Genomic DNA, 18,770 nt, shown 5'->3' with positions numbered 1-18,770 from the left:
TCCAAACTTTGTTTCTAATCACTGAATTCTTGTGTGTGATAAAACTTTTATAGATCGAAGTGTGCACTGAGTGGAGAGGCCGTCATATGTGTTTTACTGCTTTCAGTCTTTGGACCCTGGACGGATGCTGAAAACAGTAGAAGTGAAGAGAAGATGCTCAGAGGTCTGTTGACAGGGAGCTTGATCACATCTCATAACTCACACTTGCCGGAGCCAAAGGAGTTTGGAGACAAACGTACAGATATTAGGATGTGTAGAAACCCAGCTTGAAGGTGAAAACTGAAATTTAACAATGGACAGGAGACACAGAGCGATCCTGCAGCTGCTCAGCTTTGCTGCTCTCCTGGCTGGTGGTAAGTCTTTATTTCTTACAGTGTTGTGGTTGCACTTGGGACATTTTTGATTTTTTCCTAACACCACCAACAGTTATAAGCATGAATCTAAGAACCCTGACACTGGTGCAATGTGTCTCCTCTTCTGAATAAAAACTGAAGAGTTTCAAATGAAGGAATTCACTGAAAGAACTAAATATTGTATTTTTAATGTGTTAAGATATTAGGCAGCTGCTGAGGAACAAATGAAATTCCTAAACCTCATTGATGCTTTTAAAGTCAAAAATGAGAAGTGCACTTGCAACACAACGAGCAGAAGAAACTTTCTGTTTGACATGTTAGGTTGCATAAAGGTGATCAAATCTTTGGTTAAAATCCAGAATTATTTAGTTTTTTAATTTTCAAGCGTATTTATTCATTTATCCAGGAAAATTCCCATCAAGGTTAAAAAAAACTCTTTTCCAATACTTTGTTCATACTTTTTCCTGTTGTTTAAGTTTCTTCACACAAACTGAGTTTTAGTCCTTTTAAAAAAACAAAGACGTACAAAAATTTTCTACACAAGACGCAGATTTGTGTTCAACAAATTTTTACACTTCTTCTGTCATGAGTGCAAATCAAATCAACGGCTTGTGAAAAAAAGTAGACAAACAGATTTTCAGAACTGCCTGATTCTGTTTACAAGATTGATCATGACTTAAAAAAGAAGGTTTCGACTTTAGTTCGGGATATAAGTGGAACAACATGGAAAGTAAACTAAGAAATATTGATTTGATTAATAGTCCATCAAAGGCTGGTCCAAGGTTCGTTAATATGAGGTGTTATTAAATGTTTCTGAGGCCTCACTCTGACAGCCAATGATGATTAGAAAATAAATCCCTGTAGTCAATTCAACTGTGCATCCTCATTTTTCCTCATGGTCATTCTTCCCAACACAGACGTGTGTTAATCATGTGATTGTAGTTTCTGTCAAAGCTGTTAAAGTCAAACATTAGCACTGAGAAGTGACTGACACAGCTGGACTGTGGAGATGTCATGAGACTTTTATGACTGATGGTTGTTCAGCTGCTTCACTGCCTTGTGAAATTTCACATGAATGGAGCAACCTTTAAAATCACAAACAATGAAAAAAAAATTTAATCAAAGATACCCTCAAAACTCTATTAAACTGTAATATATATTTCAGATGCAATCAGCTGACCATTAAAGGAATCTATTTTTTATTATTTGATTTTATTTCAGCCCTGAAATCCTTTAACATGAACATATCCTTTTCCAAACCGGGCCACAGTGGTAAACAATTACAAAGTTACAAAAAGGAAACTTAACAGATCATTAAACAGGAAACATTTCTCCCAGGACAGTTTAAACCACATGAGGCACGTCAAAAAAGATGAAGGACAAAAACAGGAAATTAAGCTTAATGGTGTCGAGATAAGGAAGCTGTTCAATTTTCATTTAAAGCACCCGAGCTTTTGTGACCTCACACATCCACACACAGCAACGGCTGAACATCCAGATTTTTTCTGTAACACATATACAGATTTGGTAGTAGTCACATACTGTAAGTGCTGCCACATGCCTCAGTTCAATAACTGAAATACAAAAGAGTACAAAAACAATACGACTTATTACGTTTTTGCTTCACAGACAGTTTCTTTTCAGGAGAAATTCATCCCACGGAGGCTGTTTTCAATGATCTATGATCTATTTTTTTGTTCAACCTTTTTTGTAAGATGTTTCTCTATTGTTGTGTTTTCAGCCCACTGTCAGTGTCATCAAGGCTGGAGAGAGTATGACAATAAATGTTACTTCTTCTCGACTGATACAAAGTCGTGGCTGGAGGCTCAGGCTTTCTGTTTGGGGCAGAGAAGCAACCTGATGAGTATTCAGGACATCCATGAGAGGGTGAGATTACAAACCCAAACGCTAAGAAATATTGTAATATCCTGACATATTAACTCATCAAATTCATGCATGTATATTTATGACTTTTTTCTAGCTGTGGATAAGGACACAAATCGGGACAGAGATCTACTGGTTCGGTCTAAATGATCGGATCGTTGAAAATGTTTGGGAGTGGGCTGATGGGGATGACTTTATTGAACACTTATCGTACGTATACGTGACAGGGCTTCCACTTCATAATCACAAAGAGGATTAAAAACATCCGAGTCGTAGAGGATGAAAGTCTGAAATGATTTGTCTGGTTTCAGATTCTGGGCACCAGGTCAGCCTGATAACTACGGTGCTGATCCAGGCGAGGACTGCGGTCAGTTGTTAGGAGGGAGCTATGGACAATGGAATGATGAGAACTGCAACATCAAAAGGAAATACATCTGCAAGCATGTGAACCGTAAGTCCAACCAGCTACACTCCTTTCTGTTCAAGTCTCATGCTCAGGTTGGATCCTACATGGACGGTCTGGATCTAAAGATGGAGGTCAGCACAATTTAGCACAAAGCTAAAGACAAAAAAGACTTTTTGTAAATATTTTATGCAAAAGGGAAAAAAAAAACTTTAGTGTTTAAAGTAGTATTGAATGGACATGACCAGATGATGTGGACCTGTGGGTCTGAAATATAAAGGTAAGTGACATGTGCTTTTTGATACTGATTTTGTTTTGATGGGACTGTTCGGCTACAAAGGAGGATTTTTCTAGAAAAGACTTTGACACAGACATTGTCAGCAGCTGTGTGTTATGCACTTGCTTGTCCTTTTCGCTGCCTTTTTATGCTGTATTTCTACATTTCTTGCCTCCCCTTACACTGTCAGCTGTTATAACGAGTGAATGACAAATGCCCCTAACTTTTCAGTCAGTGTGGAATGAAAACAAAACAAATCATATGACGTGCATATTATAGACTTTTGTTATCTACATTTCAAACATTTTCTTCCCCTCTGTAGCGAATCCTGGCCCTCGGTGTGACATAAACAACGGCTGGAGACAATACGGCTCCAACTGCTACAAGATGAATGCAGAGACCAGGAAGAGCTGGTCGGATGCGAGACACGACTGTGTGCGGAACGGAGGCGACCTGGTGTCCATCACTTCACAAGACGAGGAGCAGTACGTCACAGGAGAACTGGACCCGTCACGCTTTGACCTCTGGATCGGATTGTCCACTCTCGTGAGACCAACAAAAATAAAGAATTAAGAAGCCCACGTCCCTCTTTCTTATTGAATACTGAGCATGAATATTGTTTTCTCCAGAAATGCAACAAGATCGGGTGTCAAGTTCAAGCCGGAAACACTCAGTGGACCTGGTCTGATGCTACACAAGTGGGTTTTTTAAACTGGGGTGAAAATCAACCTACAGTGTAAGATGTCTCTTCATTTTATAACTGATGTTTGAGATCATTTTAGATCAGATGATTACTTGATCTAAACCTGTGTCCTTCTACAGTGACGCTCAGGCCGGCTCATGTTCTGCAATAATCAAAGATGCATCAGATGAATTTGGGAAATGGAGATCTCATGTGTGCAGATATGAGCGTCCTTACATGTGTAAACGACCACTGAGCAGTGAGCCACATGTTTTTTCTATATACATATTATCTCTGTTCATGTCATGATGTTTTTATTTCATTATTTTAAAAAAAACATAAAATGAATTAGATTTCTTGTCTGTGCTCTTTCCTGCTCTTCCCTGAACTCTCCTCTCCAGCCATCTGCCCCTCCGGCTGGCTGAGCTTCTCAGGCAGTTGTTACTGGATGGTCAGTAACACCGACCTGTTGACCACCTGGCACGATGCGTTCACCAAGTGCTCAGATCATGGGGCCCACCTGCTCATCATAAACAGGTAGGCAAGGACACAGGAGGTCTGTATGTACTTGGGTTGAGAACCAGACAGTCGCTGGTTCGGGTGCTGACCAGGTATTGAAGGTTGCGTGGTTGCTTGAGAGGTTCCAGGTCACTTCGAGAGCACTGCCTTGGACCCCTTGAGCTGGGATTGTCACCATCCCCCTCGATCAAGCTGCTTTATCTCAGTTTGGCCTCTAAGGGCAGTAGAAGAAGTGAAAAGTACAAAATCTAAATATTTAGTATTTAGTTACAGACTGGTGCTTGAAGAGTAGACAACATAACCTTTTGTCATAGTTTGAATATTCTTTGTGTGCAGTCAGGAGGAACAGTTCTTCATTAATGGGAAACTTCCAGACTTTCACCAAGTGGACATCCCCGACATCTGGATTGGCCTGTCAGGTATGTATACTTCGCTCACTGTGGCACAAAACCATGATGACTCTTTACAGTAAGATGGATTTTGAAAGTTCATTCTCCATTGTGATTCTGACAGATAAGGATCAAGACGGGGATTTCAGATGGGTTGATAAAACTGCGATTACTTTTTCCAACTATGGTCCTGGTTGGCCCCAAAACACTGCGAACTTCTGGGACTGCGGACAAATCTTCACAGGTAGAATCCACACTGTTATTTAAGCCGTACACTGACAGGCTTTGCAAAACGAGCTCAGATCAGCTGAGTTTCCTTTCTCTCCCAGGGAATTATCAAGGCAAATGGGAAACAACAAACTGCTTCAAGAGACTGGGTTACATTTGTGAGATGACCGGTGGACAGAACCCCAAACCTACAGCAACCCCCGGTCAGTCAGACATAACTTTTTCATCCTTACATACTGTCTTTGTAAAAGTGAGCCTTTTAACCTGTAATAACCAAACTCCTTTCACTTCAGATTCCCACTGTGACTCTGGGTATTTGTTGTACGGGGACTTCTGCTATCAGTTTGAGACTGAGGTTGTAAAGACCTGGCAGGATGCAGAGGCTCACTGTGTTGGCGAGCAGTCTCACCTGGTCAGTGTGCACTCGGAGGAGGAGCTGAGTTTCATTGTTGGTGAGCAGCTCCAGTTCATCTCAGTTTTAATCATAATGATTCATGAAGGTTTTTTAGGAAAAGGATGCTTTACGTTTAAATACAAACTTGATGTCTTTCATCGACAGCTCACATGCCGGCACAGGCCTGGATTGGTCTGAATGATATCAACGTTGAAGGCCAGTTTGTGTACACCGATGGAACTGCTGCTGTAAGTGATGAAACCTGAAACACATCTAGGACTTTACAAACAACTAAAACTGACTGGAAGCAGTTTGAAAAGAAAAACAATACATGCACATATAATGAAATGATGAAATGTATCACTTCAATGTCTGAACAATCTCAAATCTTCTGAACTTATTGTTCGTTTGTTTTCCTCGCCATCACAGCTGTTCCTCACCTTTGCATACAGCAAACATTCACCATTTGATAGAGGTGGTATGAAATGTATCTGAAAGGAGCAACAATTAAACATCAACATAAACATGGAAGATGTGAACACTGTTGGTTCAAGCCTGTTTTCTGGCTTGTACACTTTTACTCGCATGAACGACTAAAAGTGTGAGCTCTTTAGGTACTTCCTAAATAAAGAAGCATCGAAGCTTTTCAAGCTTTTGAGACATATTCACTGAAAACATTTGTAACCACACATTCAATTTGAATAATAAAGCTTGAAACTAAGATTTTCTCAGATATTTTGTACCATGATTGTTTTTGTCTTACTAAAGATGTAGAATAAGATGCGATAGGATGCGATGTGATATAAAGGGAACTCTAAAAAATAGATTTTGATACCAGGTGGCTCCAACATTACGTCAATATAGAGATAAAAATAAAGCAGCAACACAGAAGAGTATACAATATAGAATAAATATTAAACATGAGAGTAAGTAGAGAGTTGATTCAAACAAACTTCAGACTCAAACAGGATCATTAGACGTGAGATTTGTAACAGGGTAAGTTTAATATGACATTATTGGCATTATTGACAGCAGTTCTGGTTGTTCAGATCCAGGCTTCACACACCTGATTTTTCACTGACTTATCATAAAGTATTTCTGTCACTTATGTTCACAAGAGAGGTCTACAGGAGAGTCATGCTTCTTTTTGTCGGATCTCAGGATTTCCTCCTATGGGGGCCCAACCAGCCAGACAACTGGCAGAGCAATGAGGACTGTGTGCTCATCAGAGGGAGCGATCACTCTGAAGCTGGAAAATTCAACGATGACTTCTGCAGCTCAGCAAAAGAATTTATCTGCAAAAAAGGTCCGATTCGTTTTCCTTCATTGAACACTCACATTCCTCTCGTGCTTCATTTGCACTGAAAGTTATTCCTCGTCTTGTCTCTCTAAAGCCAAGGGGCAAGGACCTCCTCCCCAGCCACCAACATCTGGACCAGGTGAGCTTAATACTCGGCTGACAATCACTCGTACAACCGAATCTTACAATGATCACGTGTGTGTGGTGAATCAGTGTAAACGGACGTGTAAACCTTTGTGTTGTGTTATTTACAGGCTGGAATGTCAAATGTGGTTCGTGGATGGCCGACCCTTTTAACGACTACTGCTACCTGTTTAACTACCTGTCCATGAGGACATGGGCGGAGGCTCGAGCCGACTGTCTTAACCAGGGAGGAGACCTCGTCAGTATCACAGATCCCTTTGAACAGGCTTTCATACAAGGTACGCAGCTGAGGGAAGACTTTCTGTTGCTCATTTTGCCTTAAGAGATTCTCTTAAAACGCACAAAACGGGTCGTTCATTCTCTGACCTCTGGTGGTCAGAGGGCATGATGGAAACGCCACATTTCAGCTTGGTCTTCAAAAAGTCGGGCACTTGTGTTTATTTTACACGAGCTGTGTGTGTGTGTGTTTTTTTTTCTCTGCATTGATTATGTTGATTGATTTTGTTTTTTTGCGTTTATCCTTGAAGGTGTGATCCAGCTGAGTCCTACAGGGATCTCTTTGTGGATGGGCGGTCACGACTCGGTCACTGAAGGCGGCTGGGAGTGGATGGATGGATCTCCTTTCAGATACATCCGTTGGAGTGCAGGTTAATTTAAAGCCAGATGTACTCTTCATGACTTCAGTGAGAGAGCATTATCAAACAGTGTAAGGAGTAATAGATGCCAAAATTAAAAAAAATGAAACATCCTTTCGTTGCATATTTCCTGACAGGTAACCCAGACAACTATTACGGTGAAGACTGCCTCTCAATACTCATTAACAACGGCTACTGGAATGACGACAACTGTGAGTACAACAGAGGATACATCTGCAAGCGGAAAGGTACACGTTGAAGCATGTTTACTTTATTACTGAGATCTGCAAACACATGTGCTATCATCTTAGTTACTCTTTACTCATGTTACATTTTTCAGGAGACACACCGGAGCCTCCTCCACCTCATGATGGTAACATTACAACACCGTTGGACACAATAATAGAAGTTTATGCTCGGCAACATCTACAAAGGACGCACAACAAAGCAGAAATCCTGTTTTTGTCTTTCCTGCTGCAGGTTATATGACGGCGCTGATCTGCCAGGACTCCACCGCTGTGCTTCACTGTCCAGAGGAAAGTGTCATCAACATCCAGTCGGCCTTCTACGGGCGAAAGAGCGATGACATCTGTCCACATCTGGATGGATCAACAGGTAAATCTTATCACACGGATCTGACTCTCCTTCTAAATACAAAAGACATTTGGTAAATCATATCTTGATTCTTCTTGATAAACACCAGCAGCAGCGACTTGTCAGTATGAACATCTGTTTTGCTGCTTAATATTTTACACTATACTGATCTTTGCTCAATCAAAACTGAATCCCTGTTTTGCAGGAAGCTGTACCGTGGAAGGTGTCCTCCCTCACTTTAGAAAGGCCTGTGACAACAAACCCTTCTGCTTCACATACGCCCCTGAAGTCGTCGATCCTTGTCCAACTATATCCAAATACGTTGAGATTGTCTACACCTGTGAACAAAAAGGTCTGCTCTTCTTTTTCTTCTTTGACTCTTTTTTTTTAATTCATATAAAACCCAGTCAGTGTCTTCTGATGTAATCAGAAAATGAAGAGCTGAAGGCTCATGTGTATTGTTGTGCTCTGGCTGCTCAGTGTGTCTGCACGGCCTGGGCGTCGAGGACAGAAACGTCTCAGACTCCCAGCTCTCTGCCTCGTCCTCCATGGGCGGATTCACTCCCAGCCAAGCCCGTCTGAATGGAAACTCCTGCTGGAGACCCTCAGGGAGCGGTATGTACCCACCCTGATCACACTTACAAGATTTTATCTTTAAACTCCTGTGAAGAACTCTCGGATTGTGTCGACATTGGCGTCTTCTGTAAAGGTTAGAGGGATAATGGTAATTATGCAGTTTGTGCTTTTTAAACTGAAATCTCACCCTGCTTCAATTTCTCAAGTTCTCACTTGTGAGAATATTTGCTTTTGAAGATGTAACTTCTGTGTGGTCATTCACTTCAATCATATTTATGCTGATGGCCATGTTTGTATTTGAGGACTCTGAAGAAGCTTCAGGATTTTTCTCAGTCTGTTTTTACATCCAGCATGAAAGTCCTCTCTAGAGCTTTAACTGATATGGGTGAAGAGAAAATTGTTAAGTTGTTGAACTTTGATGAACTCGTAATATTAGCATCATACTGTATTTAATAACCTTCCCTCCTCCTCCAGCATCTTCAAGCTGGATCCAGGTAGACCTGGGCCAGACCAGAAAAATAACAGGAATAGTAATCCAGGGTTGTCCTCAGTATGACTATTGGATCACCAAATTTAAGATCCAGCACAGTATGGACGGCACAACCTGGACCGACCACACACCTGACGGACCGGTGAGTCAGCAGAAACAGCCACTCATACAAACTGTGGTTGTTAAGAAGAGATTGTCATACTGGATGTCTTTTATTTGTAGTTTTTCCCGGGCGCAACAGACAGAAATACTCCTGAGACTCAGCTGCTGGGTACACCTATGTCAGCTCAATATGTACGCATCCTCCCACTGGAGTTCAGCGGTCAGGCAGGCCTTCGCTTTGACGTCTTAGGATGCACGCCTGACTGTAAGGAAAACTCTAAAATCACACAAAATCCCATTTAAATATCAGCTGAAACCTGCCGTTATACTTCATTGTAGTCATTGATAAAAACTTGTGGTTTGGCAGATGCAATCTCATGCGCCAGTTGGCCGAACTTCAACTTTGGCAATGACAAAATGACGTGAGTGGAGCAGTGAATGATATTATTTTAAAACAATGATGCATTTTGTAGTATATGTAACGTTTGTATTGTGTCTGTGACATACTATGCTTTCTCATTTAGTATATTCTTATGTGTCTCTCAGAGTGCACTGTCCAGCCCGGTGTGCCAACTCTTATTACCGAGTGTATGGCACTTCAACATATCGTGGGGTGGGTGAACACTTAAATCATTTCTGTGACCGAATTTTGACTATGTGGAAAACAGATTTTTTTTTTTTATTAGAAAATAATATGTGTACGTGTTTACGTGTTTCCCAGGACTCAAATATCTGTGCTGCAGCCATCCACGCTGGAGTGATGTTAAACGAAGCTGGAGGAGATTGTACTCTGTTGAAGGAGGAAGGACAGAACTTCTACTCCGGCTCCACCAGGAACGGCATCACTTCCAAACAGTAAGAAGCAGCTAATGAACTTTGATTGGGCCAATCCTAATCCCCACCGTCACTCTTAAGGACTTGAAGGTGTGATTAAGAGCGTGAGGGTGCAAACTTTTTAACGCCAAATTGGACATCTGTCCATAGTTCTGCAGGACTGCCTCGTTGCTTTAAGGTGGAGATTGAGGTTGGGCCCTTGTGCGGTGTAACCAACCTTGAAGGCTAATTCAAAGCTTCTGTTTTTCAACAGATATGATGGAAACTATGCTGTGTCTTACACCTTTGCAGATGGAGGTGAGAATCCTTTCTGTCAAGAAAGTCTCCTGAATGTATATCTTACATGGGAGCAGACAGATATCTTTATGTTCTTTCATCCTGTGCAAATATATTTTGTCATTTACAATAACCGATCATGGAGTGGATCCTTCTCTCTCCTGCAGAGCTCAGGTGTTCAGGGCCCGACTGGTACGAGTTTGGAGAATTCTGCTACAAACCTTTTGATGACAAGAAGACATGGAGTGACGCCCAGAGCACCTGCAGGAGCATGGGTGCCGAACTCGTATCCATCCGCTCGATGACGGAGCAGAGCTGGTTGGAAAGCTACTTGTACATGGGTATGGATGTAAAAAAAAAAAAAAAGGAAATAAAAGATGGCTTAATGATAAGAAATAGAAAGAGGTAGAAGTGAAGAAAATGACCTCTGATAAGCTCCGATATGATGAAATATGATATGATGACCACATAGGGAACATTTTCTGTACACTTTCTTGGACGGCAGATCAGCATTAAAAAAAACGAGAAAGAGAGAGAGAAAAGAGTGAAGGAAATAAGAACGCTTGACGCGATTGCACAGCCCATACAGCTCTTATAAATCAATCCACTCCTTCCTTTGTTTTACAGCCACCAGTGACGTCTGGACCGGTCTAAATGACCTAGTTATACCTGGTATGTTCACCTGGTCAGACGAACACATGGTGACCTTCACCTACTGGGCTCCAGGAGAACCGAACAACCACGACGGGTTCAGTGAAGACTGTGTGGAGATGCTATATCAGGTGAGCGGGATGGGAAAAGGCGGTCCTCCACACCAGTTCAAACACACAAGTTATACGAAGTGTAACACGCCTGGAAACTCAAGCAAGTACCTGGTTCATCTTTGTTTCAGAGTGGTCGATGGAACGACGTATCGTGCTCAGAACTCAACACCTACATTTGCAAAAAGGCCAAAGCTCATTACCCAGTGCCCTCTGTGAAACCGACTGTGTACGGATGCCCCCAGGTAGGACCAATTCAACCGAGAACTGTATTTTTCTGCCCCCTCCGTGTGTAGATATATGTTATAATATCAACACAGCTTGCACTTGTCATTGTGTAATGTGTGGTTAGAAATCACTGCTCACCTCTGTAATAAATGTCAGGGCTGGGACGCCTACGGCTACGCCTGCTACTGGATGGAGGAGACTGGCAGGAGCTGGTCAGACGCTAAGAACTTTTGTGACGAGCAGGACGGCTTTCTGCTGCACATCGGAGATATGTGAGTTACACGGAAAGAAAAAAATATCCAAATATCATAAGTGTCAACTCGTAAAACAGAACAATCATCTTTCAGTCTCTCTCACGGTCTGGTTGACCGGAGTTTCTAATTCAACTGGTGTGTCCGTGTTTCACTGCAGATATGAGCAGGCACATTTTACAGTGGCGCTGACGGGAAAGACCGGTATGTGGTGGATCGGCCTGCGTGCTCGAGGACAAGGTGAAGGGGTGGACTACATCTGGGACAACGGCTTACCGCTGACCTTCACTCACTGGGACAGAGAGCAGCCAGGTACGGACCGAACAGCACAAACAGACAGGATGATGAAGACACATCAGATAACGCCAATGTCTTTTTTTACTTGTAGATGACGGGGACGGTACATGTGTGGCCATGGCAACCGGTGCTGTTGGAGGTTTCTGGGATGACAAGCAGTGCACTGAGAAATACTCCTTCATCTGTGAGAAACCCAGACCTGACATCACTCCACCCACCAAGCCCGCGACTCCTCCTCCTGCACAGGGCTGTGCTGATAGCTGGACGGCTCTGCCTCACTTCAGACATTGTTACAAGGTATAAAAACTTTAAAAAAACAAAAACAAAAACAGATTAAACCATGACTGTCAAAATCAATGCTTGTTTATTCATTATTGTCTTATTCATTGCAGCTCTTCCATGATGTGAAATGGTCTCAAAAGAAAAGCTGGGGAGCAGCAAATGAGGACTGCATCTCCAGAGGAGCTAACCTGGTCAGCATCCACACTCAGGAGGAGGAAGAGTTTTTAGCTCTTTACAGCAAAGGCACCAGCAAGTGGATCGGCCTCAAACACAACCCCACAGAAGGAGGTCAGTAAAATGTGTGTTTTCTAACATGGACCCTGGTGAAGGCTAATTCGGATTCAATAAAAAAAACACACACCTTATTTTCATCCTAAAGGTTATTTCTGGAGCGATGGCACACCGCTGTCCCACACAAACTGGGGTCCCGGGGAGCCAAACAACCACGAGGGACGTGAAGAGTGTGTGGAGATGGTGAGCACTACCAACGGTACCTTCTCCTGGTGGAACGATCTCAACTGTGACGCTCACCAAGACTGGATCTGCATGATCGTTAAAGGAAAGACTCCTATCCTGCCCCCAGTCGAACCGCCTCCTGTCCCAGGTAGAGCATCCCGAGCCATGTGTTTTTGTTTGGGTTTGTTAAACAGAGCTGAACCAGCAAAGATATTTAAGGCCAAACTGTTTTTACACTTAAATTCAACGTACGTATTCGACTGAGATTTAAACTTTTCCAGACAGTAAAATGTCTCATAAATATGTTTAATATCAGCTGATTAGTCAGGTGAGAGCTCCTGAGAGGACTTTTAGCTGGTAAAGAAACTCACTCAAATAAATACTGAGGCCTCTTTATAAGCAAAAAAAAAAAGCAAAAGAGACAATCAGCAGAAAGCCTGAATGTTCTCTTGCTGTGATATTAAAGGCCTGTGGCCTCAAAGTGATTTTTTTTTTAAAAGTTTTACATAAGAATGATTACTGATAATGAGATAAATACAGTACACGATTAAAACTCCTCGCAAGAACTTTCAGTAAAAACTGGTGAGTTAATATTATATCATGAATAGTAAAATTGGTTCTTTCTGAAACAAATAATTGTGTTGTTACTAAGCAGCGGACTCTGTTGTTTAAAATTTAAGCAAATGTGGAATGGGTTGATTTTTTTCTCTTTTCTCATATACGGTAATTATGAATATAATAAACCCAATCAGTGGTGTGGCTAACTTGCTTGACAGGTGGATATGTTGTAGCTGTCTGTCATAAAGCTTAAGGCTCATCTGAACACCAGGCACCTTTTTGCCTCTTACTAGATTGATATAAGGTTTTGAGGAGAGCATTTCTAATATGTCGATCCGTCGTTCAATGTTGTTGTTTTTCTTTTCACTGAGTTGATCATTATAAAAAAAAAAAAAAGCTCTTAAATTTCCATTGGCTGAACCGACCGATTTGTTTTGCTTGTCTCCGCCCTCAGCTCCTGATTGTGGTTCAAACCCCGGCTGGAGGAAGAACAACAACATCTGCTACTACTACAATGACACTGACGTGGTGGACTTCCACACGGCCGCGAGACGCTGCCATGCTGAGAAGGCCTTGCTCGTCTCCATCCACAACAAAGATGAACAGGCGTACGTAAACAGCATGGTACGTATATATACTTCACATGACAGTAGAACATGTTGTATGGTTCAACAGTGACATGAATAAGGCTGTTTTTCTTTTGTAGGTGGGAACAGGTGAGGTTTCTGCATCATGGATTGGGTTGAGGATGTTTGGCACTGCAGGTGGACAATACATGTAAGTGTACTTTTCAGTGATGGGAGAATGATTGACAGGCAAATCTCTTTAAAAACAGATCATTTTGATTATTTGAGTTTGGATTACTTTTAGGTGAACTTGAATGATTTGGGTAGATACGTAACATGTGGAGTACCGTTCAGATCAATTCAGTGCAGAATGTAAAACAGCTCATTTCTATGATACACACAGAAGCCTTGTACAAAGATGTTTTAATCTATGCAGGTGGTTGGACTCCTCCCCTTTGACATACACTCACTGGAGTCCGGGTGAACCCAACAACGCAAATGGGGAGGAGCAGTGTGTGCAGATGAACAGACATCAAGGTACTGGCACTCCAATTAAAAAATACAAATAAAAACAATTCAAATACTGTCGATCTTGTTTTTTTTATTGTGTGTGTTGATGATGTCAACAACGATCTCCTGCTTGTTATTAAGGTGGATGGAACGATGCCAACTGTGGACGGGCTGGAGCAGGTTATGTTTGTAAGAAGTACCCTGGAGACATCCACACCCCTCCTCCACCCACACAGCCCTGGGAGGGCAACTGCCCAGCAGGTGACAAATCATTTTAAAATACAAAGTACAGTGAACAAAATCTGTAATATAGCATCATTGAGGTCGCTTGTTATACAAACGTGTACTAGCTGCAGCTTCTCTGAGGGGTTATGTTACAGACTGAAATGAATCCTCCTCAGGCCTCTTTATAAGCTACGAAACAAGCCAGACCATCAGGAAGAGGATTGATTATTTGTACTTCGTATTTTCTATCGCAGGGACAGTGTCAAGGGCCTTTGTTTACATTTTTGACAGTAAAGACTGATGGTGAAGGATGTTTCACTGGAGAAACAGAAGACTAGATTTACACATACAGAACAAGAAGAGATAAGATAGATAAGATGTGCTACTTTGTCCACAGGGGGGCGCCATCATTAATAAACGGTTAATTAACCTTCTTGGTTAACTGATACTTCACTGAACAGCTGTTTCATATGATGACCTTTTTTTAAGGTTTATGAAATGACACACTCCTAGCATGTGTTTTTTACAAGTCTAACATCTGACATCATCATAATTCTAAGAAAAAGTGTCTGAAACACAAACCTATTCAAACACAACCAGTGTTTGAATAGAATAAATCTTAATGTGAATATACAGTATATAACAAATCTATATATATGTCATGTAATTGCCTCATAATGGATGTGCATGTGTATAATGTGTGAACTTGTTTCAAAATCGTACTCTTTCCTCACTCAGGTTGGCTTCGTTTCAACAACAAGTGCTTCATGTTCAAAGGGAAGAAAGGAGAAATCAAAGCCAACTGGTCTTACGCTCGCAGTTGGTGCAAAGACCAAGGAGGAGAGCTGGCCATCATTGATAGCCAGTACGAGAATGGTGAGCTAATTCTAGGAGAATAAAACATCTAAGTGGCTCCAGGCCAAAGAGACTGCTCTTTTCATTTGGCTCCTCTCCTCTCTAGACTTTGTGTCCAGTTACCTGAGAGACCTGGAGCTCCCCACCTGGATCGGCATGTCCGATCTGTTGGTGGAGAATCAGTATGCGTGGAGTGACGGGGTGAGCCCTGTGCTCTACACAAACTGGAACGACAAGGAGCCCAACAATGCAGGAGGAGCGGTGAGGAGACTTCCATTATGTTTACACTGTGTTTCAAACTCTCATGTTCACAGTCAGAAAGCTTGAAGCTTTGCTCGTTTTCTTCGACAGGAGCATTGTGTGGCGTTGGCTCATAACCACCTGGTGAGCGGGAAGTGGAACGATGACGCCTGCCATAAGGATCACAGCTTCGTCTGCTCCAGGAAGAAATGTCAGTAACCAATCCCAACCGTCTTCTTCATGCTAAAATAGCACTAACTACAGAAACTGTAGTAACTCTGTTGTGATCCATATCAGCCAGCAGCATCGACCCTCCACCCCCGACCAAGAACCCCTGCCCAGCCGGCTACATCTCCTGGTACATGAACTGCTACAAGCTGGTGGAGGAGAAGGCGACCTTTGATGATGCTCAGACGGCCTGCGCTCAGCAGGGAGGAAACCTGGCCAGTATCGACATGAGCTACGATCAGGCCTTCGTCGCTGGAGTGGTTCTTAACGGCAAAGAGGACGCCTGGATCGGACTCAGGCGCAAGGTTCTGTTCCTGGGATAATTTCACAGAGACATTTCAAATGAAATCTTGTTAAAAGTCAGAAGGAACCGTTTCCAATGGTCACCTTAGTTTATGAAGGTCATAGAGAGGCGCCAGTATGCATTTCAGTCTATTTCCTTACCAGATAAAATATCCTAGCTTAAATCAATGCATTGTGTTGTAAATAAAAAGAGTAGAAAAAAAGTCTGAGATCTCTACAGAGCCGAACAACTGCTTTTTATTTTTTTTATTTTTTTTTTTTACAGAAGACCCTTTTTTTCATTTTTGCTTTTCAACAAATACAATTATTTTGACCTCCTGGATTGAGAATAGCTGGAAGAGATTTGCCTCAAACACAAGCGGATTCTACCAAAACTCTGAATATAGACATGACTACATCATGATGGGCTAACACGTCCTCTACTTCCTCGTGTTGCAGGAGGACGGCTCCTACATGTGGACGGATGGCTGGCCAGTTTTCTTCACTCAGTGGGGACCAGGGGAGCCCAGCAACATAAAAGACGAAGGCTGCGTCAGCATACACAATTCACGTCACTTCCACGGGACCTGGAACGACACCAAGTGTGACTTCGTCAAACCTTACATTTGCAAGATCTCCTCAGGTATCTCACTATTTATTCATCCTGATTCTAAAGTCTGTTTAGGCCCTGTGCTATACAGACACGTCTAAAACTTGAGTTGTTGCTGATTATGCAACTTATCATCTCACAGAGAAACCTCCGCCCACTCCTGCCCCTGGTGACGGAAAGTGTCTGCCATTCTGGGTACCCTACGGCCGCTACTGTTACATCGTGTACGACGGTGAACAGGGTTTCTCTTGGCCGGACTCTCGACATTACTGCCAAGGCATCAGGGCAGAGATGGTGTCTCTCCACAGCAGAGCGGAGGTGGAATTCGTCAGGAACCTCAACTACACCAAAAATCACAACGTCTGGATCGGCCTCACCCGGGACAGCAACTGTGAGTGTTCAAACGTGCAACAAAATGCCCTCGTTCAAAATGTTGGAATCACTGTTTTTATGAGGCGGCTGAGGCACAACGTAGAAAAAGCCCATTTCCTCCCCAAGTCCCAAACAGCCACTGAAACTTAACTTCAGGGTGCATAAATGTCAATGTACTAAACCAAAGAGAGGTAACTTCAGTGACATTAGAAAACAAAGTAAAAACCCTTCCCTCCCTCACAAACAAAAACAAGAGAAACAAGGTTAAATAAACAATGACGACATTATGACCACAGTCTCCATTTGAATACCATGTGCCTCAAACTTTGTCTCCACTCAACCGCTTGTGTTTGATTTTCCAGTTGGCTGGGGCTGGACGGACAGGACGTCTCTTGGCTTCCTTAACTGGGCTCAAGGTGAGCCGAATGCAGCGTTTCACCCGGGAGACGTGGCTGAAGAGAACTGTGTGGAGATGTACGCGGACGGACGCTGGAACGACAACAACTGTCTGCAAAAGAGAGGCTTCGTATGCAAACACCGCCAGTGTAAGGATTCATTGATTCAACGTCCACGTCTTAAATGAGTGGATCAGGGTTTGTGGACAATAAGGACCACACATGATTTATTTCATTAAACTCTGTTTTTGACTGTGACGGCATATCAGGTTGTAGAGAAGACTTTTTTCTGGCTTCTTTCTTTTTTGTTTATTACCAAACATTACCAACCAAGTTGGGGAATAAGAATAGAAGAATAGTTTCAGACAGCAATGATGTAAATGATGATACTTCATTTTCAAACAAAGATCCAGTGTAGGTGGTCACTTACACATTTTGTAGGTTCTTTATATCCGTGGTTTTTAACTGGTCTCGCCTCAGGACTCACCACCAACTCCTTCATGAAAAATTACGACCTGAATTAAAGACGTTTTTAAACCAATCATATTTGTTCAATGAAAAAGTGGACAGTTTGGACCTCAGACGGTACCAAACATGAAACACAAACATGTTGAAAAATTTGACCGACTAAAAAGGCTCCACAAGCCACTTTTGGGTCCCGACCCACCAGTTGAGAAACACTGCTCTAAACTGACCTGAAAATCAGAGAAGGAAAAGTTAACAAATATTTATATGTTTTAATGTATTTCCATTGAATACAGTTTCATAAATGTGCACTCCACTTACAGGTGTAAATATAAGATAGGTACAAGATAATAAAATAAACTCTTTGCTTACAAAGTGACGAGACCAATCATTAAGTCAGGGCTGCTGAGGGCTCACATCTGTTGACCCAAGTCTCCTGCACAGTGAGCAAATCTTATCAAACACCCAAATACTTAGAGAAACTTCCTCGTGATGATGATTCTGTTTTGATAGAATTAAGAGGCTTAAAGGCTCTTTTCTGCCATTTCAGTGAAAAAGAAAAGGTTGTTTCAACGAGCTGAGAAATGTATTATGCTGTGCAGTTAATTAATGTCTCTTTTCCAAATGGAATTTCAGACTATACAACAGATGATGGCGGTAATCCAGTTTTTCCCACTGACGGTCCTGGGGGCAGCAGTAAGTGTCAATAACTTCCAAATACAACGTTTACGTTTAACTTGGCCTATTGGCATCTCAGCAGACATGGCTAAATGCTGCTAGTGTGCGCTAGTGTTTAACCGGAAAACTTTGTTACGTTCTTTTGCTCACTTTGGTCGTCTGTACCTTTTGCTGTCCTCCAGTGCCAAAGTAAAAGATCTCAACAAGAGACACAGATTTACATGCAACAGGCTGCACTGAAAACACAAACAAACATCTGTTTCTTTTGTACAGATGGAGGGGTGATAGCCGGCGCCATCATTGCAGCCGTTGTGATTGTCACCTTGATATTTGGACTGCTCTACTATGTGTTCAGAGTCCGGGGTTATAAACTGAGCAGCCTGAGTCTGCCAACAAGAACAACCAGTCGCGTTGACGTGGTAAGTAACTGT

General features: G+C 42.3%; 1 protein-coding gene across 1 annotated transcript in view; it reads left to right on the top strand.

The window, feature by feature from the left end:
* Nucleotides 1–34: 34 nt before the first annotated feature.
* LOC306836766 (uncharacterized protein) overlaps nt 35–18,770 on the top strand; it is a 20,982-nt gene continuing 2,246 nt past the window's right edge. Inside the window, exons 1-49 of the mRNA XM_079364051.1 lie at nt 35–353; nt 2,095–2,240; nt 2,335–2,447; nt 2,549–2,688; nt 3,240–3,463; nt 3,547–3,653; nt 3,740–3,858; nt 4,001–4,136; nt 4,455–4,537; nt 4,632–4,751; nt 4,837–4,938; nt 5,029–5,187; nt 5,295–5,377; nt 6,291–6,435; nt 6,524–6,568; nt 6,684–6,851; nt 7,101–7,220; nt 7,346–7,456; nt 7,549–7,581; nt 7,689–7,823; nt 8,008–8,154; nt 8,283–8,417; nt 8,853–9,010; nt 9,091–9,235; nt 9,338–9,392; nt 9,517–9,583; nt 9,692–9,825; nt 10,058–10,101; nt 10,248–10,421; nt 10,708–10,862; nt 10,973–11,086; nt 11,226–11,341; nt 11,481–11,632; nt 11,709–11,914; nt 12,010–12,187; nt 12,279–12,503; nt 13,368–13,537; nt 13,620–13,690; nt 13,916–14,016; nt 14,131–14,250; nt 14,953–15,090; nt 15,176–15,330; nt 15,421–15,520; nt 15,607–15,842; nt 16,279–16,462; nt 16,572–16,820; nt 17,164–17,346; nt 18,298–18,357; nt 18,613–18,758. Coding sequence (XP_079220177.1) covers nt 293–353; nt 2,095–2,240; nt 2,335–2,447; nt 2,549–2,688; nt 3,240–3,463; nt 3,547–3,653; nt 3,740–3,858; nt 4,001–4,136; nt 4,455–4,537; nt 4,632–4,751; nt 4,837–4,938; nt 5,029–5,187; nt 5,295–5,377; nt 6,291–6,435; nt 6,524–6,568; nt 6,684–6,851; nt 7,101–7,220; nt 7,346–7,456; nt 7,549–7,581; nt 7,689–7,823; nt 8,008–8,154; nt 8,283–8,417; nt 8,853–9,010; nt 9,091–9,235; nt 9,338–9,392; nt 9,517–9,583; nt 9,692–9,825; nt 10,058–10,101; nt 10,248–10,421; nt 10,708–10,862; nt 10,973–11,086; nt 11,226–11,341; nt 11,481–11,632; nt 11,709–11,914; nt 12,010–12,187; nt 12,279–12,503; nt 13,368–13,537; nt 13,620–13,690; nt 13,916–14,016; nt 14,131–14,250; nt 14,953–15,090; nt 15,176–15,330; nt 15,421–15,520; nt 15,607–15,842; nt 16,279–16,462; nt 16,572–16,820; nt 17,164–17,346; nt 18,298–18,357; nt 18,613–18,758 — 6,468 coding nt within the window. The 5' untranslated portion in view covers nt 35–292. The remainder of the gene's footprint in view (nt 354–2,094; nt 2,241–2,334; nt 2,448–2,548; nt 2,689–3,239; nt 3,464–3,546; nt 3,654–3,739; nt 3,859–4,000; nt 4,137–4,454; nt 4,538–4,631; nt 4,752–4,836; nt 4,939–5,028; nt 5,188–5,294; nt 5,378–6,290; nt 6,436–6,523; nt 6,569–6,683; nt 6,852–7,100; nt 7,221–7,345; nt 7,457–7,548; nt 7,582–7,688; nt 7,824–8,007; nt 8,155–8,282; nt 8,418–8,852; nt 9,011–9,090; nt 9,236–9,337; nt 9,393–9,516; nt 9,584–9,691; nt 9,826–10,057; nt 10,102–10,247; nt 10,422–10,707; nt 10,863–10,972; nt 11,087–11,225; nt 11,342–11,480; nt 11,633–11,708; nt 11,915–12,009; nt 12,188–12,278; nt 12,504–13,367; nt 13,538–13,619; nt 13,691–13,915; nt 14,017–14,130; nt 14,251–14,952; nt 15,091–15,175; nt 15,331–15,420; nt 15,521–15,606; nt 15,843–16,278; nt 16,463–16,571; nt 16,821–17,163; nt 17,347–18,297; nt 18,358–18,612; nt 18,759–18,770) is intronic.

This window comes from Symphodus melops (genome assembly GCF_947650265.1).
Source record: "Symphodus melops genome assembly, chromosome: 16".
Classification (NCBI taxonomy): domain Eukaryota; kingdom Metazoa; phylum Chordata; class Actinopteri; order Labriformes; family Labridae; genus Symphodus; species Symphodus melops.
This window is presented reverse-complemented; position numbering and strand designations above follow the sequence as displayed.